We start from the raw sequence: 27,205 nt of genomic DNA on the forward strand, positions 1-27,205 counted from the left end.
TCAAACATTACCATTCTACACTTAATTTGCCACACAGACAATGCTGATACCTTAACAATGGTGTTCATTTTGTGCATTCTGGCCTAAAAAAATCTCTTTAGCGACAGCCCGTAAAAGGTAGGATGAAATCACATCACTCAAACATCTTCCACTGCTGTATCCCCCTGCCAGACACCTTTAATTTGCTTCGCTGCAAGAGGATTTTGTGATAGAATGTTATTAAATCACCAAGCCCAAGACTTCTTCATCTTGACAGCAGAATAGACTAAATGACCTTGGCTAATTTCAATGAGCCACATCATGTTCTATTAAGGCAAAAAGATAGGAAGGAGAGTAACATACAAGAAATTGGATATTTGGATGGTGAAATGAGATGGAGACATAATAAAACAAACAAAAAAACCCCAACCAAAGTAAGCCTTCACCCAGACAAATGTAGTTATTTACTAGCAGTTCTGTTCCAAAGCAGAAATACCTATGATCCCCTTATTTTAGTGTCTTCACTTTTTTCTCTTTTCTGTCTTCTAAGTAAAAAGCCTGATGCAGAACACAGAGCGGCTGCAGAGGGAATAATTTTCCATGTTACTTGATGGTTTCAGCAGCCCCACTGGTACGTCAGGAGCACTGTGATATTTCCTGGGGGTTCGAGGTTTCCATAACCTGATGTGACACTTCACACATCACAGTCACAGGCTTAAAGGATGACTAATTTAAAGCTAGCCAGGATAAACTAAATGAGTTTACAGCGATTTCTTTTGCAAGTAGGCACTACTTCCAGGAACAGTCTCATGTGAAAAAGGTGGGAACATTTATAATTCTATACTATTTCAGATTTCCTTTGTTACCTTGTTACACGACTTCATGAAAAAGAGAGAAAGAAATACAAGAAGTTAAGACTAGGATGTAAATGTAGCTCCATAACTTTTAGTTTTATAATTTTGTCTCATTCTTGAAAGGCCTGAAGTTTCCATATAACTCCAAAATTCGTATTTTTGCCCTTGGTAAATACTACTTAAAACTTCCCAGTGTTCCATCTGTAGAAGTGCCAGAACAAAAACATGATTCAGTAGTAGCAGCATTTATCTTTGCCTTATGATAACAATCCGTTCAAAAAGCCTAAACAGAAAAATAATACTCTGATTATAGGCTGCTACAAACATAACTATTCAGCCAACTCTTCTGTATGTGTGTTTTGTAGCTTTTTAATACTAAATCATCCAAACTTTGCCTTTATATATTACACTGACTAGAGGTTATGTCTCTGATTATGGTTCACAAAGATCCAAATAATCCAAAGACTTGGCAGGTTTGTATGAGATCTGTTAAGCTCAGTAAAACTTTTAGTTTTAATTTTTTTATATATATATCTATATACACACACACATATGTATCTTAAGTAACCTCTGTGAGGTCTCCTAGATTTTCTTAGTCTTAACCTAAAAATATGTTGGGTTACATCTAACTAATACATCAAACAAAAATTTGAGGTTAGTTTCATAAGACATTTAGTCTTCTGAAGGTAATGCAGATGTTCCCGTATACCCAGGCTGGTCCTGTCAACAGCGCTAGGTCAGCAGACAGGTAGACACACAGGCAATTAATTACCTTCTGTATGGGGACTCACCTAATAGCAAAGGGCTTTAATTGCTGTTGCAGCCTTGCTATTATTATTAATTTCAATATGAGATAGTATAAGCAATCTGAATAATCAGTTTTTCAGATGGGAAAAAGATAAGAGTTACGTTTTCCATGCAACTTTGACGTCAGTTGGGGGCTGCTGTGATTCAGAGCCAGGAACAGAACCATCCGGAGCTCCCCTGAGCCCCATCCTGCATCTCCTGCACGTTCCCAAGACGGGATACTGGCGAGATACTACTGATAGTAGCAGTGACTGGAATTAGAGACGCTGTCCTCAAAAACCTGCTCGCTCCTTTGCACTTCACGAGTTTAGCACGAGTACAGACTTCAGGGAATCCCTACGGCATTCCTGCTTTCCCTTCCCAATGCATTGGGTTGCCTCTCTCCAAACCAAAGAAACACAAAGCACAATCCACCTCAAGGCTGTGACAGACCATTTAATGAGATTCCAACGTACTCTATCATTAATGTGTGCATCGGAGATGAGTACATGCGGACTAATATTATTTCGCCTTGTCAGCTAGGATGGATAAACTTGCTGCCGTATTCCCACTGCGTAATACAACACAGTCCATAGCAATGCGATGGATACTGCAGTATAATGTAAAATATACTCCAGCTTTAAAGTCAGAACATGAATGTATAATTAGCAGCTTCACTGGGCTCTTACCCGGGACACTTCTAATTCTGTGTCTGTTTTGCTTCTCGGTAATTGTTCAAAAAATGTTCAATTTTATGATAAATTGGCATAAGCCAAAGATATGCAGAGTATTTGCGCTGGCATTTTTTTCAGTATTCTGTTAGTATCTTCTAGCTGGAATATCCAGAATTTTAGCATAACTGTTCCTGCAGTTATTAATAATAACTTGTCCCTTAAATTACTTAAGTGAACAAGGACATTTCTATATTATGTAAAAGTTCTAGTTTTCTATAGCTCTATACTCAGAGAGAGACCAAAAACTAATTTTGGCATATCACCTTCAATTTTTTGCCATATATATATATATATATATATATATATATATACACACACACAGTTCTGGTTTATAAAACTGTGCAGATCACCTCTGCAGCCCTACAAAAAAAACCTTTTCTAAGATTCATGGGAATGTGATTGTAATTCTCCAGAAATTATCTTAAGGATATATCTAATCCTTTACCTACTCAAGGCGAGGTTACTCCACCTAATCCTTGACGGATATTTGTGTAAGCTGGTCCTAAACCATCCAGAAAAAAAAAAAAAAAAAAAAAAAAAAAAAAAAGAAATAAAAGAGGTATTTTAACCTTGAAAAGACCACAAGATCAGAAGCTGAAGCAAGCTGTAGCCACATGGCACCTGCTTTAACTGACCACAGCCCAACCCAGTCCCGTACCAGTGATGCTCATCAAGGACTCACCAATATGGGACTGGGATGGACTACAGGAAGGAAAGACTTAGAGCTAAAGAGTTTAACTTGCAATAATTCAGCAACTGCCCTGTGACAGATGACTTCTTATCGCATGGCTGAGCTCTAAAAGTGGCTGAAAATGCAACTGAAAGGAAGACGTGGCTCTCAAACCTGAAGAACCGTGTTAAAGAAAGCAGTTTAACTGTCCAGAGCAGCTCCGCATCAGTCTTCTACCAGAACTACTCGAGGCTGGGTCTAGTTTTGGCATTGGTAAATCTTACCTGAGCCTTATCCAGCCTCCAAATAGTTGATGGCACCAACTGCCCCGTTCGGCAAGACTGGATCACGGTGAAATTATCTGATGAATCTCTGAAAGCTGAACAGCCCCATGCTTTACAGGAAAGGTTAGTATATACTTTGGTCTCTTGCTTATTCAGCCTCTCTAAGGCATTATTTAGTCAAAAAATAGCAAAGAATCCAAAATGACCCAATACAGATGTCTCATCACTGTTACACACTGCAAGTTTCCGATTCAGTGAACTATGCACCCCTCTCCTCTGAAGGACATTGAAACACATAACGTGAAACAACCATACATAATACAACACTTTTTATTTCATATTGTCACAGCCCTCCTGAATTTATGCATTATATCCACCAGCAAAAATGCATATGTGCCCGAAATAAAAGATGATGATACAGCAATGTCATTGTATTTACTACTATTTCCTTGAAATTTCACATATATTACCATTTCACACTGCGGATGTGCTCATATTTTTGCTTGCTAGGGAAAGGTGGAGGTCTGAATATATCTCTCAAAGATCATAATGTAATTAATTAACGTAAGAATGTTAAATTCAGAGAAAGGAATTAGAATAATTCCAGTTACTGAATGCTTACACTCCATTAGTTCTTAAGCATTATCAGAAGCTGTCACCCCTGTGAGGTTGTGACCCCGTACACTGAAACGCTCTTTGATGTGGTCACACGTCCCATCCTTCATATCACAACTTATTTTCCTGGCGCATAGACCATGACTTATTTACACAGCACTACCAGTGGTGCTTGCAAGGGGCTATTTTAGCACAGTCAGCTCTGTGACCAACTGACTTGTTTGCAATTAAATATTGAAAACCGATATTATCTTTTCGATCCATCAAAAATTTCATCTGAACAATGTTGATTAAAGAGGAACACACTTAGAATGCCATTTTTATTACTAATATCAAGAAAAAACTAGCTATTTGGACAGGTTTCTGAAGCAACTTTGCAGCTTTTGGCCACACAGATGACGGAAATATAGGACCTGTATATTCAGGACTTAGAAAGGACAGCAGCAGAATGACTCCGCAGTTACCCATCCATTGCTCTGATATATAGATGTATAGAGAGAATAATCACAATTATACCGCGTTCACACCAAATATCTAATACATAGGAATTTATCATAATGACACCTTAGTAGCGGTTGTTAGTATGAAACTACATGGTCGTGGTGCAACATTACTGTTTTCTGTATTCTTTCCTTTCTTGATAGAAAAGTGTCCAATAATTTCAAGAACTGCCTCTAATAAGCAAGTCAAAACATGCAATTGCTACAAAAATCAATATTAATGAGTTGTTAACCATTTACTTGATGAGGTACTTGGAGACAACTACAAATTATTATTATAATATAAAAGAACTTCATTATCCATTTGTCCTGTGTGGTTTAGACCAAATGTTGGTCTCGTATATTTTACTAAATTCTATGGGAATTTATTAGATCAGACATTAATTTTACCATAGGGGAATATTCATATTAATATATGAAAATAAAGAAAGGAGTTGGAATCAACATGAACCTTACAAGGTGTATACGAGCATAAATTAAAAGGGCATGAATGAAGATTATGTATTTTGTGTGCTATCACATGCTACGAATGAAAACCAAACATATTTAATTTACACTAACATAGGATTTTATTTTTAGTCTATTTATTTTTTTCTGATTCCATTAATCTCCTAATTTAAAGAGTTAAAATTACAATAAATAAAAATACAAGAGAGTTATAATACAATAATTATTCAGCACTGAAAATTTTAATCCTCTGCCATTTAATCCAGAGTAATTTATCCAAATTTATGAATTGTTGAGGAATATACATTTAAACAGTGCTTAATGGATCAATACCGTTCTCTGAAAAAACACTCCTCTGCAACTTTAGGAAGTTTCAGTATGGGACAAATAACTGCTGTGGGCAGTTGAACTTTTGGGGATTTTTGGATGCTGGGACCAAAATCAACATGCTGACACAAATTTTGATTCTATGTAATGCTCATTGAACAAGGGCTATATAAATGTAGAGCCTTCAAGAAAAGAAATTATTCCTATCACTGTGAATAAGAATTGTCATAGATTTTCTGACAGCCTGTATCCTCACCTGGTTACATAAAATAACTATTTGTAATTTTGTGAAGTCAGCAGTATTAACATTGATTAATTCCAGCTGGCATTTTTTTTCTTATGTAATTTTTTTTTCATATGGCTTATTTTTGGTATGGGCTTAGATTTTACTATGACAGGTCTGGAAATCTGTCCACATGAACTTTTAAATTCTAATTTTACTTTCTGAACCTTACCATTAACTATCTTTTACTGTATGTTGTCACATTGGATTGTAGCAGAAGCCCCAGGAGCTATTCCTGAGTTTCTGGTTTTGAAAGGAAATCTGTTGAGGATCATCAACAACCATTTGCCTACCAGTAAAGTCTGCTGATTGAGACTAGCTGACATGTTAATGACTCATTGTATCCAAGATTTGGGCTTATTATGGCAGCCTTCTAACTATCCCCAAGGCAGGGGTTAAGAAATTTTCTGGGTAGTACAGCTGAGATGTTAAAAACCTTTACCACCACCAACTCCTGCCTAAGATTTCTCATCACCAGAATCTGCTAACTACACTCTTAAACAGTAAATTATTAGAATAAAATTCCCACAAAAGCAAATCCTGAATGCAACATAATGCTCATAGCAAATCTGATGTATTTTTCAGTGGTATTCTTTGGCTTTTTTGTTTAAACAGAAGTTATAAGAAAAAAAAAAAATATTCTGTTAAACACTGTGCGCCCAACCTTTGCTCCCTAAGAACGGGCTGCTCCATCTTTCAGTACAACCATTTCCATCATACAAGGTTAGTAATTGTTAAAGTCCAAAGACCTGTACGGGCTTTTTACTTCCATTCACTTCACACAAAATATTTTTAAAATGAACTTGAAACACACATAAAAATATGCCTCTATCAATCCACTTTTGTTTTATATGTATTCCCAAGAATAAGAAAGTCCCGGTTTTCTTTGAACTAAATATACATGTAGATAAATATATATATCTCCAAAGACTTCAGGTTAAAGCATTTTTTCCTCAGCAAATTGACTTACCCCGGCAATGAACTCCTTCATCGTACCCATCAGAACAGTCATAAACACCATTGCAGAGCTGGGACAAGTGAATGCACTTGTTTGTACCGATGCAGTTAATGTAATTTGGGGCACACTTGGCATCTACTTCCTCAGGACCTAAAAAACACACAGAAAATTTCTTATAGGTATTTTTCTATGTACAACAAGGCAAAGGAAGTTCTATATTGCATTTCCATTTCAAAGCTAAGGACAACACTCCATGTATTAGTCCATTTTGCAGATTTTTAGTGCATTGCCACTGCATTTAGAAGAATTAAAATCAACAAGAAATGACTAGTGCAATAAAAAGGAAACCAATGGGGCAGAGAGGATTATTTCCCAAAAATACAGGTGTTTTACAGATGTTAAAATTAAGCTTTGCATACATTAAAAAGTATCATAAGATTTTCAATTGCCTTGTGAATATCATATAAAGAGTAATAAGTACCAATATTTACATTGAGTGTTGTGCTATATAGATAATTCAAGATATTTATGAGATTACATACAAATATTACATGTGTATGGCTGCATTAGATCAGATAAACTGTTCCTCCAACCCAGGAATCTGCCTCTGAAACTGCGTGGTACAGGATGGGAGGGAGAGGACAAGGATGCTGTGATTGCTCCCTTTGGGGTACCAGCCCAGCTGCAATCGCTCTGTGGCCCCTTATCTCTGAAGTGTCAAGTACAGAGACTTTTGAGGAAGTTCAGGGATTTTTGAGGATCTCTTTTGTTTATCTCTTAGAAAGAGTTTTGACTGATAAAAGATTAAAAAAAATAAATTACACATGATAAAGACTTGGAGATTTTTAACGCACTGCAAAGAACATTTAGAGGTCTGAAGGGTTTAGCTCATTTAGAGGATGAATGATAATTTATACACAGTACATGATTAGTTACTTAGAGACTGAAGGTGTGGAAATTTTTCAGGAAACAACTTAAAGCTCCTTGTTTGCATGTACTGGAGCCTGAGTCTGTGCTAAACTCTAACAGCTTGTAACAGTCCTCAAGTGAGATGCACCCCAGGACAGAAATCACAACCAGTAGCCACAAGTTCCCTTATAAGTGGGAAAATCTCAGCTTGGAAGATCTTGTCTCTTGAAGTCATTAGGACAGAGCACGGGAAGGCTCTCGAGGAGGGAATTTACAATTTTTAAACAAATACACATAGTTGTTAGCACAACCTGCTAAGTAAAAATACTAACTTAAAAAACTTGTCCTGACCATAAAACTTAAATTACAAATTTCTACTGCCTTGTTATTATGCATGTCAGGGAACTGTCCATCTCTCAGAATGGGCATAACAGTTCCTAATTTTCAGCAGTTTACAATGCATCTGCCTGTAGAAGGTATTTGTCCCACCTCTGACCCTTCCAGCTTCACACCTGGCACCGATGGAGCAACATCAATTATATCCTTGATGTATCACCGAATAACAGAAACATAGCACACTGGTGCTATAGGGATAAAAAGGCAATGGATATGGCGATAAATGTACTCTGTCTCAAACAATTTACATGCTTCCAGGATGAAAAAAAACCCCACATTTTTATTATGATGATATGGTACATACAGTTTTTCAAGAAAACTGAATTCCTAAGCTAAGGATACGGGATCTAAATCCCCTTTGAACTCAAAGAAAATAAACAACTCTTCTCACTATGCTCTAGGTTAAGTAAGTGCTTAGCAAATGTAGAGGTATTCAAACACTTCACGAAGAATACATTTTTCCCGTATTTTCCAGCAAAATATAGGAGGAAATTAACAACAGGAAGTTGAGAGATGGTGAAAACTTATCCTAGATGTCAGGATTTCAATACAATGGTTCTTAGGGACATGGTTTAGAGGTTGACTTGACAGTGTCAGGTTAACAGTTGGACTCAGTGGTCCTAAAGGTCTTTTCTAACTAAAACAATTCTATGATTCTAATAAGAATCAGAGAAGTATAACCTCCTGCAGAGGTTACTGCACCATGTAAGAAAACCAGAGGTGGGGGCGATGGGGCTCCATGCCCTTCCCACACAGCATGGCCACTGGATGGGGGGTTGGTTTGGTTTGGTTTTTCTTGGGGTTCTGGCACTTTACTCTTTTTTTTCATTACCTGAGTGTAAGACACTTCATCCCATGAAGCAACCCATGCACACAAAGCTCACAACAGTACTTAAAAGCTCTGGCAGTGCCCAGTGTTCCTCCAGGACCAGTTTAGCTCTGAAGAGCTTCCAAAGAGGAATGTAAATAAAGCAGCTTAGGATAGCCAAGCACTCAGGGTCAGGTAGGGCATATAAAACTGAAAGGATTCATTTGATTCCAATTTCAGTTGCATCAGAACTTGAACACACCTAACATTTAACAAAACCAAACTAATTTTCTGATTTGCCATTTATAGCTTGCTTATTCATTGCATTAGAGCAACTCCAAATAGAGTGTGAAGAGTAAAAACAGCTTTTCTTCTAAATTAGAGAACACATGTTAAAAAAACCCCTTACATCTGTGAAGCATGTAAATGACGGTGCTTGCATTACTTACACATAAATCCAAGATTCCTAGAGAGCTTTCAGCATTCATACCTTGCCAAGCAGAAAATGGAGCTCTGTGACCCAAAATATATAAGCATGTATATATACCTTCTAAATTCAACGAGCAAAAGGATTGAATCTCTTGATTAACATTTACAATCTCAATAGCACTAGTCTGATATACTCCTGTCTAAAGATTTGAGGATTTAATTTTGATTTGATGCTTCTTGCTTTTAAATTGCAAGACTCCTTCACCACACAAACTTCCTTCAATTTTAAATTTGTTATCTAGCTTAAAATACTAGTAGGGGAGCTTCATAAATTAGATTCCTTTGATTGGGAACCGTGTATGAGGGAAAACTGAAATACTCTCCAAGAAATATTAATGACTTTGTTTTGTTTTCAAGAGAAATTTTGTGCACCACTTGTGAAAACAAAAAGGTTATGATTAGAAGCAATTAACTTATTCGCATGGTTAAGACAAACTCATAAGTATTTTCTGTTTCCTTACTAGCATGATGCTTTGGAAGTCGACTTGAAATTGAAGAGAACTTCAGTCCACAAAAGTCCTATTTTATAGAAGACTTGTGACCTATTTTGTCTGCAAAATGATTCTAAAAGATAACAGGTCTCAATCATCCAACGTCAGTGGAACAAGACAGCATGTCTGAGACCGGCTCCCTGCTCACAGTTCCTACCTCCTTCATCAAATAAAAAAATTAAGCTAAACGAAGCTGCATGTCACGATGCCTTTGAAGCAGAACACGCTTTTCCCACTGAATCCTACCCAGCTGCTGCACTTTCTGAAATGTCTAATGCAAATAAAGATGAAGAGCTTTTTATCTTGTTTATTCCTCCTCCTTTTCCCTTTAACAGAGAGACACTTCTGGCAGCACTATCAAGTGAACTTTGGGAAAAGGAATCTAAAAGTGCTCTTCTTCAAAATAACCTCAGTGTATTTTACTTCAGTGCAAGAACGCTAAGAATATAGAAGACGGATGGTGTCTTTTCTTCCCTTCAAAAGAGACAATAATTCCTAGCCTTGCCAGTTGGTGGAAAAATAGTCAAACCTGCTGGTTGCAATTATGGTAATACACCATCTCGATGTTTCAAACACTCACACTGGGACATTGCTTGGCGGGTGAAGAGGATGGGAGCAGCATCACCAATGCAGCGCTGTGCGGCTCGAGAGACGCTGGCTCAGGAAACTCAGTCTCTATGCGTCTCCTGGGGATAAGTGCCTCTTAAGAGATGGATAAATGAGAAATGGAAAACAAACAAACAAACAAACAAAAAAGCTGAGCCAGGGCCATAGGAGAAACCCCTGGGGATGGCAGCCAGGGCCGTCCCACCCCAACCCATGGGTGGCCCAGCCTGGGACATCGGGCATCTCCATGGGGATGAGCCACGATGTCCACCCATGGGTGAGGGTCAGGATCAGGTGAGGGTACCAAGGTTAGAGGCAGCCCTGGGATGGCCAAGCAGAGCCACGGGGATGGGTCACTGCTCCTTAGGCTCCTAGGGACATGGTTTAGTGCTAGATTCAGGTTATGGTTGGACTCTATGATCTTAAGGGTCTCTTCCAACCAAAATGGTCCCATGATTCTCTCCCCAAATCCTCCAGAAGGCAGGCTGTGCCCAGGAGCAGACAGGCTGAAACCAGGAGGACAGAAGACTTCTTTGGCTGTTGAATTGACCGGGACAGCCATTTCTGGTTTGGTCACACCGTGTCTGCCAAGACTCACTGGACTTTCCCAGCACGTGAGAAAGCATGGAAGAAAACTGCACCATGTTTTAGCAATACCCGCGCAGTTTGCAGTGAATCCAGCTCAACTCCCTTCGACCAAAGTGCCCTTACTTGAGTGGAGGTCGAGAAGAGGAAAGAGATTCCTCGCGATATCCTCCAGCAAGAGACAATGGGATCCATCAAACACAACCTCTGGTTTCCCACTAAGGAAACATCATGAGAAAGTACTAAAGGCCACTTTCAGAATTAGCAGGGACATTTTACCATGCACTTCTGACACGTTATCTATCTTAAATTTGTACTTAATCAAAACCATACGTACCTCACTTCAGGCTCATACTATACTAAATTTCTAACTAGAGAATGCAACTGAGACTCTACAAGCTGATTATTTCCATTAGTTTTTGTTATCATAAGCAATATGTAAGTATTTCTTAGCAAAAATTATGGATGAATGTTATTCCATTATGTATGTTTTCTTCTTCTAGAAACACTCCTCTTAATTTAATGTAAATTAAGGTACAACTTTGTGTGCTAAGTTTACTAAGGAGTTACAAAGTACAAATAAAAATATTTGCAAAGATTGTGGAGATAGCCAGACAAAAGCGAGACATGCTATAAATTCAAGGTACACAAAAAGTTACTCACGTACAGCAAAACACATCCCCCTACTTCTTGCAAATTCATTTAGAGATGCTCATATTTGACAACCATTATGAAAAAAGCTCCAAAGCTGCTACTTCTGAGTTCATTTTTCACCTTTGTCTTTCTCAGCTATGTTTTTGCAAAGTGTTTTTCTTTCAACATCTCAGGTAGGTAGGTAGGAAGTAGCTTGCTAAATAAGAGACTTGGCAGTGAAATGTGGACCATCCCTTTTACATCACTGCATCCCATTTACTCGAAGATCAGCGATTTTCTAGCAGCCCTAATCCTGGGCTGCCCCCAGCCACTAGAAACAATTATACCAAACTCTGAAACGCCTTCCAAATTCCCATTTGTGTTGTACATCAGTGACTTAGAGATCCAGTCTGTTCTCCCAAGCGTCCAACCTTCTCCACAGTGAGTGGTTTTCCTGAACAAAACCTCATTCCACTGGTTCAATGGACTTTGAATTCAGTGTAGGTGAGAAGCCTGCAAAAAGTTATTTTGTACCTTTCCAGGTACAAAAGCACCAACACTGCAGTGGATGGAATAAAACCCAAAGACAAAATCAATAATTTTGATGCAAGTACCAGAGTTGTCAAAAAACACCTTTTACTGCAGCACGCATTCCTCTAGAGAAGTTTTGATATAGCAACTACCCAGGTCTTCTCTGTGGTATTATCAATGAAATTCATTAGCGACTGTAACTAAGACAAAATAGCCCATAGTTTAAAAAAGAATAATCCACGTAACTTTTAGGATATCTCTGGATAAATACAGGCTTAAATGAAAATATTCCACTGCGGTACGATACAGTATCTGGCTTGTAAAAATCACATGTAAGATTGTGAGACCTGTTTCTCCCCATTAACTCTCCTCCGTAGCATCACTGTGGACTCAGAGCACAGCACAGGATATTTAAGAATGCAGAACTGATTTAAAAACTTAGTATTTATTCTTTAACACAGCTCCTGGCAACAAGAAACAACCTGCCACATGCAGTCAAAGTAACATAAAATAGCTGATATAGTTTTAAAAGTGTGAGAAGTCATCCTCACAAATGTTCTTTGAAATTTACTTTTTGTCCATTTCATCAACAATAACCAGGGGTTTAAAAAGTGCTTATCTTTTATAAAACTTGAAGTCACAACATCTTAATGTTTCTGACCCTGCCAAGAAGAGAAATACTGTACCGTAAAGATATTTAAGGTTTAGGGCTAAATTATGGCCATTAGAAGAGATTGCTTATGTGGGAAAATGAGAGATTAATGGGAAAAAGAAGACATTATACTTCTATGATTAATTCTTCTTATGTTAAATCTTTGAAAACTTCCATGAGGTTGGATACCACATATTCATTTCTGTAGTTACAGGTTAATGTAAAGTGTAAACTAACCACACGTGGTATCTCATGGTATCATAATTGCTTTTAAATTATTTTTTCACACAGACTAGATGCATGCTTTTAATAGTAGGACTTTGAATCACTGGGACAGATTTATGGAAATTGCCTAAAATCTTTACTCTTTGGTATCTTATATATATGCAAAGAAAGGATTTCATATTTAATGAGGATTTATGTGTCTTAAGTAACCCCTTATTCATTGCTACTTAGAGTCATATGCTTTATTCCACCACGCAGACTGATAATGAACACAAGTTTGAAGTCACCTTCAATTAAATCAGGGATTCACCTGCCCATGAAAGAAGGGGAATAATAAACATCGTAGGATGTGGACAATTGAAAAAAAAAAGAAAAAAGCAGGTGAGATATTGTGCTGTTTCCAGCAGAATAAAAGTTGTAATCTCTGACCATGCAGACACAGCTTACTCTCTCCAAAATATTATTTCATGAGAAAGAATAAAACTAATGGCAGCCAGTAGGTCTGTGAGCATGCAAATGAACGAATAGACTTATAGTATGGACTCGTAACTTATGAGCAAATGTAAGAGATGAGCTGAAGAAAGCAATACTGAAACAAACAGAAACAAAAGAGGAAATGAAGAACTTTAGAAATCAAAAGATGGCTTTGAGTCACCACAGTTTGGAAATCAGTCATCTGTGCTGATTCACAGCCCTGACGAGTCTGGTGTCTCATCTCTCCTCTTTTTTCACAAACAGAGGAGTGTGGCCGATATCAGCCCTGGGGTATCTACCTGCATTTCCTGGAACAGCCTTTGGCTCATTGGGCTTTGCGCAGGGAGAAGAAACACAGCTTTCCAAGCCAAAGTTTCCCTAATCCAACCAAGGATTTGCATTGATCTTAGTCGGTGCTTAGAGTGCTGATATGTAAATTTAGTCAGTCAAAAACTCATAATAAAATTTTAAAAATAATGAAAATTAAAAATAATGAAAATTAAAAATAATAGACATTAAAAATAATAGAAATTAAAAATAATAGAAATTAAAAAGAATAGAAATTAAAAATAAAATTTAAAAATGCAAAAAAAAGAAGAAATAATCATAATTAAGAAAATTGAAATTCACTTCCGAACGATGGTTTCCAATTTTGTCTGTTACTGCAGACAAAATGGTTCACAAGGTGTCTGTACAGCTTAACCAGCCTCGCAGCGTCGCACAAACTCAAATTCCTATGCTGCTGTGACAGGTTTTTAGCATTGGCACTAGCACTATATCCAAATGAACTCTCAGGTGCAAACCAGAGCATATGGAAACTGGTGTCTGATGTTCCACAGGTGCCTGCCTGTTCCCCGTTGCATGTTTTTATAAGTACTAGAGAAGAGCAAACAGCAGACAGCCTAAATCTAATATTATACAACAACTTCAATGGTTTAAATACTTTTTTTTGTTTAAAAGCATGAACGTTGTTTGCATACTGCCATTATAATGAGTCTGGTTGAGCAAACACTTTCTCTTTGGCGATCTTTTTTCCAATCGCTGCTTTCTGTGTGTCAGACACTTGCTCATCTTCGCAACACAGACGTAAATAATTAACGGAGCCACAGGACTCATCTCTTCTACTGTAACGTAGCTGATGCCACTGGAGAGAAGCACAAAAACTACGCTGAAGGTTGCACCAAGGCTGACAATGAGGGGGGGAAAAAAGAGGTAGAGGAAATCTTTCTAAAACAGCTCAGTTTTGGATCATTATCCAAAAATAAATCCCTCTGGGTACAGATGGGCTGGGGTGAGGACAAAGATCTTGGGGTGATCAGCCCAAGAGCAGCCACCAGGATCGGGACCTGGACTAAAAGCAGGGTTTATCCAACATTAATCTACCTACTAAAGCTGTAAAAGCTTTAGGTAATCAGGCTGGTAACAGTAAAATCAGCTCATAACAGCAAAACCCACCTAGATTCCTAAATGCAGTTGGACATTTTGCGTCCAAAAATTACCTCGAATTTTCCAATTCACCCGGTCAAAGTTCTACAAGACTGGAGTAATTTTTCATGGAACAAATCTAAATTTAACCATTTCTGGATTGAACAGCATGACAATGTGATTTTGTGTATATATACACATACATGTGTATATATATACGTGTATATATATATACATGTATATGTATATATTTTTTGTTGTTGTTAAACAAGGTTAAGGGTGGTCCAAGAAATCAATGGACACAAAGGAAACACCAAACTTTACCTGCCCACCAACTTTTCTGCAGCCTCTTTAGTTACAGAAAAAGAGCAAAGTACAAATGATGGCAGATGCAAAGAAAAGGGGAGAAGAAATGAGAGTAGAGTTTCCTGGGGTGTTCCAATACTCTTTCCAAAGAATTCATACACTGTGTCAGAAGATTAATGTAATAAATCAATTACTAAATATACAGTGCTTAAAGACTGCCACACTGTATCAAAAGGAGAATTAGTTTAGGGTAGAGGGTTAATGCAGATACATAACTGCACTTTATAGAGGAACTGATAAGGACCTTTAGTCCAAAAGACAGATGTGTTTTAATGCAACTTTTTTCTTTGCGTTTGCATTTTTTCAGATGTCAGTGAAAATGTCTTTATTGATATCATCAGCAAGGCTGCGTCTTTATGCAATAAGGCAACAGAGTGTACTCTGCATATGACACATTTCTATGACATTTCCATCCCTATAGATCAGATTAAAAAATTGTGATCCTTACTAACGTTAAAGTAAATATCTTAATTTTTGCCTATAGCTTAAATCAAAATCTGCTTTTCTCTCACTGCTTCATTAGATGCTGCCATCTCATCTTTTCTGTACATATAATCTGACTTTCATTGTCTCAGATTTAATAACTCTCCTTTTATTATGAACTCTATAATACACGCATATGTACATACAAATAGTGTCTTAAAAAGAACTTACATAAGCTACTAGTGTGTTAATATGGTAAATCACACTTCCCATTCCCCATTCTATAATACCCTGGAGCTGTGAATATAATTATTGGAAATTGGTCTCACATAGTTTTCAAACCTCTGATTTTTCTTAAATATTCCTAAATTTCACCCTTAGAGTTTTGGTATGAATTTGTCATAAATGGAAAAAATGTAACTTTGCAAAATTATATCGTATGGAAGAAAATGCATTAACTCACATGAACTACCAAAACCCCCCTCTTTGCAGTCAGAAAATACTAATAAAATATGTAGCTGTAGAGAAAACAGGTTCATGTTTGGAAGTAAAAAGAATGAAGATCCCACAAGAGGACACACGTATCATGAACTTTTCTCAAAAATCAAGTCTCTCTCGTCTTGAAAAAAAATCTATGTGCCAGTGGTGTTTGATTAAAAACAACAATAAAACAATTCTCACCATTATAATCTTCCATCACAACTGCCTGGAATAATATAGTTACGGATCAATGACTTGTAGCATTTTTATATACGTGCTCAATGACCGCAGCTTCAACTTGTGCAGCAAAACTTACCATATAGACAACAAGAGAGAGAGAATTCATGTTCTTTGCTACAGTCCCTAAAAATTAAAAAGCTAAACCACAGTTTTATTAATCTCTTGCATGTAGGATGTATCAAAATCAAAAGCAAGATCCTTATGTGTACTTATACACACTCAAAACCCTTGCAAATGTATATTCCCTGATTATTTTTTGAGAATGGATTTGCAAACATTTGTCAACGAATACTGCAGGAAGAGGGGGAAAAAACACTCTCGGTTTTCAGGAAGCAAAAATAATTAATATTCTTCGTACTTGCAGATAGAGAAAAGCTTTGCTAATGTGTGGTGGTTTTTTTGTGTGACTTACTATAACACAGTATAGCAATACTTTACGATCAATGAAGTAAAAAATGAATATTGCCTCATGTAGATGGCCATTCCTCATTAGTTATAAGGAGCCTATTTTTAATTTGGAGATTTTTACTTAATTAGTGTCACACATCTCAAGGCTGTCTTGTGTCAACTGTTGTAATGATTTGATGTCTATGTGCAATACAAAATGGGCTGCTAATAGACTCTCGGTTTGAGAAAAATGATAAATTAGGTGAACAAAAGAAGTGTTAATTACTTCCACAATTAAAGTACCTAATACCAGCAATATCGTAACACATCAACACTTATGTTATAGGTACTTACATATCCAAAGTGTATAAATGTCAGTGGAAAAACGCATGTAGATGTTCTTTATAGAACAATAAAGTGGTGTAATAGAAGGGGCTGGATACAACACAGAAAATGAGATCCGAACCTCTGCAGCACATTCGCTCGATTAGACATTATAAAAATGCGTTTGACTATATTTACACACATCATCCATCTATGTATATTCCATTCTACTATTTTCCAGCATGGCTCTTCATTAGGCTGCGGAAATTCTATTAAAATAAGGGAATAAAGGAGTTATTTACTGGATCATATCTGGAGCAAGCTCTGGACATTTTGATGGGAATCCTTTCTGTGGCACTTACAGATGACCTCAGAAATGACTATGGATTGAGACAGAAGTTACTCAGTTCATGTTTGCATCAGGAGAACTGGAATTCAAACCCAGAAATAGTTCTAAAGTCCCAAATAACATGAAAGTTCACAGGGTTTGATGAGATTCATAACGTAAGACACAGGTGTTTTAAAAACAATAAAGGACTAGAACATACACTGATACCTTGACTTCTTATTTCAAATAGCAAAAAAATGAAGTTTCCAGCTTGTTTGCAATACCTTAAAGCCTTTTAGTAGATGACGTAAGTATCGGAAATCATGTGTTACTTATGATTTTGGGGTAGAAATTCACCAATAGAATGTGTAACTGTGTTCTATAACCCCGTGAAAATTTAGCTTAGAAGGCCAACATTTTATAAGTATTTGAGCTTTTTTTAAAAAGAAAATGTTATTAAATCTGCATTACTTATTCATTTTAAAGATTAACTTATGTGTTTAATTCAGCTTCACTACAGTAACTTAGAAATACATCTCATGCATTTTTAAACTGAGCTAGGTACTTTGCAATCATAAAGTTATTCATTTTTATTTTGTACACAGACACATAAATGTAAACTACTCTAATTAAAATAAATTGTGACATGTTTCTTCTTATACAGTCACGCACTGAAATGATTGAGAACCAATTTTAATTGTTCTACGTACAGAATTTAACACTATAAAAGATTTAATCACGTTTGTTGGAGTACACACTGTGTCAAAAAGGTAAAAATCACAAGGTTTCATATCATATAAACACTGATGGTACTGTTTGATTCCATATTAGCCTGTAACTATAAACTGACGTGGAATGCCATCAATTCCAAACAAAAAGTAACATATGCTTTAGTGGACATCAAAGTAAAGTTTCCATCTCTGACAATAAATCTGTGGCCTTACTTTCTTAGAAAGAAATACAGAAAATATGACCAAAAATATAGAAATATGACAAAAATTAGAAGAGCCGGTAAAAAAAATCACATATTACTTACAGGAAACGTTTCATTAGTAGTTCCCAGAGATTTCTAGAAGTGTGATAGGTACAATTCAGAGACACAATTGGTTTCACATGTTTACCAGCTACAAACTAAAACAACCTTCCCTCCTCATTTACTCTTAGAATAATTCTAACGAGGCATTATTTAACACGATCCTGCCTTGCTTCTATGTCTTTCACAACACAAAACCCAAAGTAACAGCACCGTGGAAGCAAAGAACCCACGTTAAATGCAAATGCAGTAAATCTTAGTGAACAACCCAACACTCTCCAGCCCTTTCGAGCCATTATGAGACATGAAATTCATTGGAAAGCTCCAGCTCATTCAGCTCTATCCCCTTTGAAACAAGATTTTGCTGAACCTGGTGACATGGTCCTTACCCACCTGCTCAGCAACTCTTGGAGTGCTAATGGTTTATCCAAAATAATGCTTTATAATATCAGCCTTAATGCAATTCTATTAAAAAAATGTTGCTTGAAATAAAAATTGGTAGTTCACCACTAAAATAATAGTCCGGCACACTGGAAATTCCAGAAGCCTGTGCCTGGATTGTACCAGAATCCCAACCAAGAAAAGGGACAGGGGCAGTAAAGTCTGGTCAGTCTGAAGAAAAAAGAACAATTTCATGTGAAATACAGAGGAAAAACAATGGACAAAATTACAATTTGCTTGCTGAGTTCTGGTCTTCGAGAAGAGCTACGACGACTTTTTCTCCCTCATCAGACAATAACATAGATTTTCAGAGGGGAACATTTAGACTTTTCATTGCTTATGATGCCTGTTAAGCTTTCCACCATGTCCTACAAGAGCTGACATCTTCAGAGGACTTGAGAAAAAAGGGAGAAATGACGCAGTTGCAACATGAAAAGTCTGATGATCCCTGTAGGTCCCTTCCAACTCAGGACATCCTATGATTATATGAAGTGGAGCTTAGGACAGCGCTTCCCTAAATAATCAGCATTCATTGACACTCATCAAGGTCTAGATGAGAGATGTGTTTGATGGAAAAGTTTTATATATTAATATATTTCAATGGACCTAAGTAATTTTTTAAATCCTAGGCTTATAATATATTCACAATGAAAAAACCCTAACTTCTTGTTAGGAAATTACAAATTAAAATCACACCTGTTCCGTGTAAATTCATATGCAATGGTAAAAAATTACAAACTAAAATGGTCACAGAACAGAATTTGTCTTAACATCTGTGCATACTATTTTTAGAAAAATTTTATGTATCTGCACTAGGTTATGTTGATTAATTAGGTAAAAGTAGTGTGCTGGAGACAAAAATGAAACTCTGCTTGGTTTTTTAACAGTCATAAGAAAAACTTACTGAAAGTATTTAATCTCTTTCACAATAAAGCACTAGTAGGGAAGAGATTTCCAACTAATCACAACGGAACGTACCGAGTGGGACTTAGGACAGCTGTTAAGACCATTTCCCCCAATACTGAACTTTAACTGTCAAGAATCAAGATTAACAAATTTATTCAGATGCATAGTTGTAATGTTCTCAAACATGAAACCCAAGAAAGTGTCAAAATGGTTTATAAATAAGATGAATGTTATGCTGGTTTTATATATAATCTTCTACAGTTTAGAACGTATTACTCCATCAGATTAAATGTGGAATTTTTGTTCAGAACCCTTTTACTGTCTTGTCCTTAATATATTGTGACTCAATAGTTACAGGAAAATTCAATATAGAAAAAAACGTTATTTAACGCTGGATCTATATTTAGTAAACAACCTAAAGTTCTTGAAGAGATCTATAAATAAATCCTTTCACACTTAGACAGGGAAAGCATACAATTGTCTTTGTAATTTCATGATGATTAAAAAAACAAAATAGCAAATCCTTTACGAAGTGTTGAGTAGAGAATTATTATCCTTCCCACTGATTTACCTTCAGCAATACAGACCTAGGCCATTTTGCTATGCATGAATTTTCTGGTATGAACGTGGTATTTTCAACTCTATACTGAGCTTTAAATGAATGGGCACAGAACCCTGCCCTTCAAGAACAATGGTGATAGTAATGACATCAAATTAATTATTCTTCTATTATATTGAAAACAAACCACTTTAACATGTGGTTCCTAAACTCTACTAGTGAATCAGTGTTCAGTAATTTTGGCTGAGAACGGGCTGACTTGCGGCTCTGAATAAGTACTGCAATTTAAGTGTCTTTTGACTAGCAACATTTATTGTTCAATTTAAAGAAAAAGTGGAAATTTTCCAGGAAAGTGATGGCACATAACAGATACTGTTGGGGTACCAGTGTTTTTGTTGGTTGGGTTTTGTTTGTTTGTTTTGTTTAAGTCTACAATAATGAGAGTATATATCTGATAACTACAGAAGATACATGGGTGGGTTTGAGTGCTGTCAGAATTATTTACACTCTTTCCAGTCAGATTACTGGAGAAGTAGTTCATTTACGTGAATACAATTTCAAGAAATTCCTTTTGCGGTTCCTGAACCTGTCGGCTTTCCTCTGGCATTTGGTGAAGCACAAAAGTCGCTTTATTCTGATGAAAGCAGCTCAGAAAGAAAAGGTGGTAATATTCATATTTTACCTGAATACATTCCTAAGGACATTTAGGACATATATACTTAAAGATTTCATTTACAGACTGCTGCACTGACAATGTTATCCTATTAATCTCAACAGTTTCCCTTTGTGCTGTATATTTCTGGGTTAGGACCTAAAAAGTAACATAATTGTGTTCCTTCTCTTAGCATTGCTTGGCTTTCATCCTTGCTCATCTCCTATTAACCTTAATCAACTTCCAGAAGAGCAGGATGGGATTTTAGTTATCACGCATTCATATTTTTCATGTTCAGTTTCTTACACTTCGGTGTCTCTTTATTTCCTTCCAAAGCAAAGCAATCAACGGTGGCCACAGATATTTTGCTTTAAAAACATTTTGCCAACATTTAATTTTTTGCCTGTCCGCTACCTCCCACGAGTTCAAAAGTGCTGAGCCTAGATCTAGAGCATGTAAGGCATGTGGAGTGAAATTAGGTGAAATTTAGACAACTAAATTCAATATTGAGAACTGGAAAAGTCCACTAAGTGGAAAAGTCACTTCAGTGAGTGCCATCCATTGATATCCATTTTCACTTCTGAGCAGCCCTATACAGGACCAGCTGGGATAGCCCAGAGCAGTGGCATTTGCAGGGCACACTGAAGCATGGTGGTAGAGTTGCAAGCTCAGCTGTGAAAAACAAACTTTAAAACAATTTAAATTCATTTACCTTGATGATTAACTGCAGCTGGGATCAACCTGGGCTTTCAGTGCTGCAACTAAACAAATGCTGGTGCTTACAGCCCTAAGGCAAACTAAATATTTTTTCTTATTTCCGAGCCAAAGACGGGAGTTGCTATAGTAGATGGAAGAATTTGTATTGTCTTTTTTGTGTTTTACTGGAGAAAGACGGAGTTAGGTACATTAGATGCCTTTTTGAGGGCTGTCCATTTGCTGCACAAATGCTCCGCAGCGGTACATGGTCTGAACATGCATAATATTTTAGTACAAAGCCTGTAGGGATCCAACGTTGTGCCAAACTACCCATTTTCACCTCGTTAGTTTTGCTTAAAAAAGAAAAACCGTCAGAACCTCTCCCTGGTGAAACCTGCACTTGTTCTCTGACTAAAAACAGAGACTAAAACCAATGGTGTTTGTTTTACTGTCAATTTGTGGCAGTTGACTTGCCCATTCTACACGAGAATTTGTTGTCCTTCTAAATCCAAGAAGATCAGTTAAGAAGATCAGTAGCTAGGATGACTTTTTATCCCCGTTTTCCATTTTGCTATTTCAAAAATGTTATTTCATTGTTGCGCTATTAAAATTTGATACAGTTTTAAAAGAATGTAGGAATTTTTTTTTTCCTGTTCTTTGACCTGTACATCTCAATTATAGAGAGTATAAATAAACAATGGAGTTGGAGGGAAGTATTTTAAACATAACTTGTATTCTTGCTCTTTCTCACAGAAGCTTTTTGCTTTTTCCCATGCTAGAGATGATTAAAAAAGAGAAGCCCACATCATGAAGAACAGTCTCAGCCTCTGGACCTCTTAACTACGTACAACAAATACTTGAAAAGTATTTCTGCTATTGTCCTGTGGATGCTTTTAAGCAAAAAAAAAAAAAAAAAAAAAAAAAAAGTATGCTGTTTGCAGGACCTTTCTCCCATCTTTTGTTATCTCTGCCTCCTGGTGGTCTTTGTTTTTCGAGTTTTTATTTTTAAAAATACCACTTTTAAGTGCTTCTTTAGTCCTGACTCATTTTCTGCCATTCACATTCCTTTCTCTGATTTCCCTTCTCTGGTTTTACCCTTTTTACACATAAAAAGAAAGGTATTAAAGCTGAGATCACAATGTAAAAATATTTGCCCCATTTTTCCTTACAAACATACTGTCTAATTTTCAGATCTGTTCTTTGGAATCTTAGTCCTCAACTTCACTTGTATCAGGTTCGCTTCAAGGTAATTCTCTTTTGAAAAATACCAAGCAAACCTCCTGGCCTGTGAACCAGTATCCAAATAAATTTCAAGGACTTTATTTAATAGCTAAACAGAAGTGCTTTTGCCATTTATTCTCAAAAAAAAAATTGTGGGGCTCCTTGCTCCCAGCAATAACTCGTGTGCCTTGGAACATGAATATTAGTTTTAAAAGTTTCTCCCTTCTCACTGCCTACAAAGTAACTACAGAATCAGCAGTAAGAATATTTATTAAAGAGAAGATACATGAATAACAGAAATGGTATTAATGTAAACATATCTGCACAGTCAAAGTAACATTGGAAGTATAACCCAGGATCAGAGACAAAACAGAAACAGGCAGTAAATGGGGAAAGAAAATAGAAATAATAATAAAAAAGCAAGAACTACATTTGCTATAACATTTTTGTGCACTTCTTAAAGACCTACAATGTTTGCTGAAAAGTTTTAATTGATGAGTAAGAAAATAGGTTTTTCTTAATTTAAATGAGTTGAAAAAATAAGGTCTTACGTGTATCTCTATAGCTTCGATAAATGTATTTGCATGTCTGCAAATAGACAGATATTCACTTTATTAACTGTCATTGAGGCACCTTTATACGTAGAAAGATAAACAAGAAGAACACTTGCAGAGCTCCATAAAATTTCCAAAATCTCATCACTGCTTGCATTGTTTCCCTGGAATATTTACTGGTGTGCAGACACAAACAACTATTACCTGAAAGATTTTCACTTGGAGCTCTAAGTGAAGTTGCTTAGTCCCCAGGAAAGCTCACAGAGAAAACGCCACGGTTTCTGAAAAAAGAAGTCCATTGACTTCGGTGCCTAAATTCCAGAATCTATTTTTTTTTAAATACCTAAAGTCTGAGACATTCTGGGTTTCCAAAAATCCTTTGTTCTCAATGAACTATTCAAAGTTTAAATTTTACATCCACAAAATATCAGACTATTGAAATCCTGTCCATCCACTGCCAGGATTTTAACTGGTTCAACAAGCAGATTTCGAGCCAGGCGCAGGGTTTTGTTCATCATTCAGCTTCTCTTTCAGAGGTGTTCCATTATTTGAGGACTAATTGCTGTACCGAACACCCTGTTTCCTGTTGCACAGTTTGACCTGTACCCAGTTTTTGGGCAGGGTACAGCGAGCTTTGCTGTCAGAGCCATCGGGGGACTGGAATTCACGCTTGGCCTATTGTGCCAATTCTGCTCCTGCACGGCAGGTTCATAGCGTGACTTCTAGTTCAGAGGAAATCCCTTCCCTTTCTGAACACGAGCTGCAAATTATACAATTAGTGTCCTTTTATATCTGAAGAAAGAAATCTAAATGTTAACTAAATGCATTTTTTCCTCTTGATGTGTATTCACAAAGGCACCTCAGTCTTCTTAGTCCACCAGCCACACACTACTAATAGGTTTTTTTTTTTTCCTTCAGACTTCCCATTTCATCTCACTTCTAAAACTGTATTTACCACCAAGATCTAATTTTCCTGAACACTTCTGCATCTTTTTTGTTTTCATCAGTTTCAGTTCGTCTCTGTGCCACAGCAATTCCACAGAGACTGTCTATTTTACCAACTTTCTCTCATCTTCTAGAGAAGTAGATTTCCCAACATATCTCAATAGAAGCAAAAAAGATTTTTGAAAAGTGCGGGCAGACTTTTGAATGACCCCTTTCATCATTTATAGAGGTTTATGCTTTTCTTAATCTGCCTTTATTATTGAGATTTACTCTAGGTTTTCTATTGCTAATCTTCATCAGGTGTTTTGCTACAGCTTACTTTTCCCTTTCTGAACAGAAATGGAATACAAAGAAGAAAATATTTTTTGTTTTCTGAAAATGGTCCCCAGAATGTTGTAATCTAGTTGAGATGTCTCAGCTGGAGCCCAAGAAACACATGAATTCAAATTTTCCACATCTTTGACCAATACTCAAGACACTGGATTATTCTATGCTCTCTGATTTCACAACTTTCTCAATAACTTCTACTTAAAACTGACACTGTCCATGCAGTGGGTGTATTTCAGCTTTCAGCATCTCTCATTCACCAACCAAGTCCATATATTCCAACATAACCACATAACTCTACACATAAAAACATAACTGTCTTGCACCAGTTCACATTTTCCTGACGATACCCCAAGTGTCTGCACTGTTTATTTCTGCAGCTCTTCGACAACATCAGTGAGATCAGTAAGTAAAATAATTTTGGTTTGCTTTGTTTTTAATGGGCAAGCTGAGACTTCTTCAGCCTGTAGCTTAAATTGTTCGGCATTTCGGATACCATCTGGTTTGTGCTGGACACATGCCATCGACAGACAAACACTTACAGAAAGAGACTCGGCTGTTATTGCCACATTCATCATTTGCCTCTGGTTTTGTACACTGCAGGTTTTTCCTGGTTCATAACCATATTTGCCTTCATTTGCAGGAAATCATCCTCTTTTAACAGACTACTTTACAATTTATTTCAAATACGAACTGAAGAAAACAAATCATCGGTTTTCACAAGGGCTTAGAACCTTCTGCTACCTCCCATCGCTTCTCATCCGAACTGCGGGTGGTGTCACCACATGGGCAACTCTGAGACCAAGAACAAGTGATGCAGCAAGAGCTACTTCAGCCTTGACAGACAACTCTACCCCCCGGCCCATCACACACACGTTACCTTTAGTGAAATGAAAAGCAGCTTTCAGTGGGGAATAATTGATTTTATGCCTGTATTGAACTTGGCAAAACTGCCTCATAAAGAAAGGAGTAGATTTTTTTTTTTTCCCAAAGTTCTGAAAATGACTTAAAACATTTTTTTTTTCTGCCATCTCCCTCCAGGTTTTATGGAAGGACAGTTCTTCCTATCAAAGACTGTTTGAAAGTTGGAGGCACAGCCACATGTATGCACTCCCAGAGCTGGCAATCAAATACCTTATTTCTCCTTATGTCTTCTAAGAGCTTCCCAGTAGAAAGCCATAGGGTAATTAACCCCCTTCTCCCTCCTGTATGCAATTTTGCAAGCACTATGACTACTCTTCTATTTTCCAGAAACTCTATAGGACCAAAATCCAGCAACGCAGCGTTGCTGGGATGTCAGTGCAATCTCATTCATCCCTTGAGCGTGGCAAAGTTTGATCATGTTCATCCTGAGCGCAACCATGCACTGCATGTTGTAGAAATGGATTATCACTTTTGATTCTTGTACGTGTCTCCTACCCAGCCAAGCACGCCATCCTTCCTGCCTGTATCTTTTTTCTGGTTGCGATGCCGTAACCACTAGTTTAATCCCTCGGACGAAAATTTCTAAAGCCAGACTGCTTGTTTGAAGGCTGCATTGTCACAAGCAGCTGCATTAATTAAAGTAGAAAATTCAAACGCTTTCATAGTCATTCATGCTTTGAAGGAACTGAAGATTTTACAAGCTGCTTTTCCAGCTGTTATCTCACTTTTTCACCTCGCTCCCCCTGTGCTTTCTCGCAAGTGGTTTGTTTTTTTTTTTTTCCCTTGACCTAAAGTGATTTACAACTTATCTATGTTCAACAATTGGGAAGACTGCTTGAGTGACTTGACATCTGTTTCCATGCAGCTAGAGATCTCTCTGTCACCCTTGATCTGAGGACAGTTGTTGAGATGCACAGAGATTCAAATGATTGTCAGATCTGACTGTAATCGGCCTTTTGTAGAGCTTCAGTGAGCTGCTGAACAGAGATGTCATCTCAGGAGGACAAGTGCCTCGGTGCACACGAGCTGACTGACATTTATTCTTTAGGCCAGCACAGCAATCAGGCTTTGACCCTGTTTTGGTGCTTAGAACAAAAACAACCGCAAAACAAAAGGCAAAGGGGAAAAAATACTTGCCCCTCTCCAATCTAAAACCTACACTCTCATCAACGACCAAACAAACAACAAAGATAAATAAAAGTAAACTAAAAAACCTACAAATCAGCTCTATAGATAAAGTAAATTCTATTCAACTTCTTAGTAAGTCATAATTCTCCCATTCTATCCAACTTCTTCGTAAGTCATAATTCTCCCATTCTATCCAACTTCTTAGTAAGTCATAATTCCCTCCAGAACTACAATATTTGATTCTGATTGAGTTCATTACCCTAATTTCATCAAAATCTCTCTCCACCTCCTATGAAATGAGTAAACCAAATGTTAATCCTTCCAAACTACAGGGTGTAAGTGAGGGCCAGGATGTCACACTGGTCTCCAGGACATGGACTGAATCTTGTCCATTCCGGTATGTCGGCAGATAAATAGGTGGGCAGATTGGTAGGCAGGTAGGTAGACAGATGGGAGGTTTTGCTTATTTGTTACATTATCTGATTTTATGTCAGAAGAACCGACATTATGAAAGGAAGAGAGAGCACAGAGTGAATAGAGAAGTGTACCCATCATTGATTTTTCTCTTCCTGCATTAGATGAGGCGAACTGAAAGCATGTGAAAACACCA

The 27,205-nt window shown here is 37.1% G+C and overlaps 1 protein-coding gene across 1 annotated transcript in view; it reads right to left on the bottom strand.

Annotated features, from left to right (window-relative positions):
• The window catches only part of LRP1B (LDL receptor related protein 1B), a 527,248-nt gene that overhangs the window by 415,282 nt on the left and 84,761 nt on the right, over nt 1-27,205 (bottom strand). The window contains exon 3 of the mRNA XM_065638136.1: nt 6,450-6,587. Coding sequence (XP_065494208.1) covers nt 6,450-6,587 — 138 coding nt within the window. The remainder of the gene's footprint in view (nt 1-6,449; nt 6,588-27,205) is intronic.

This window comes from Caloenas nicobarica, chromosome 6, assembly GCF_036013445.1.
Source record: "Caloenas nicobarica isolate bCalNic1 chromosome 6, bCalNic1.hap1, whole genome shotgun sequence".
Lineage (NCBI taxonomy): Eukaryota > Metazoa > Chordata > Aves > Columbiformes > Columbidae > Caloenas > Caloenas nicobarica.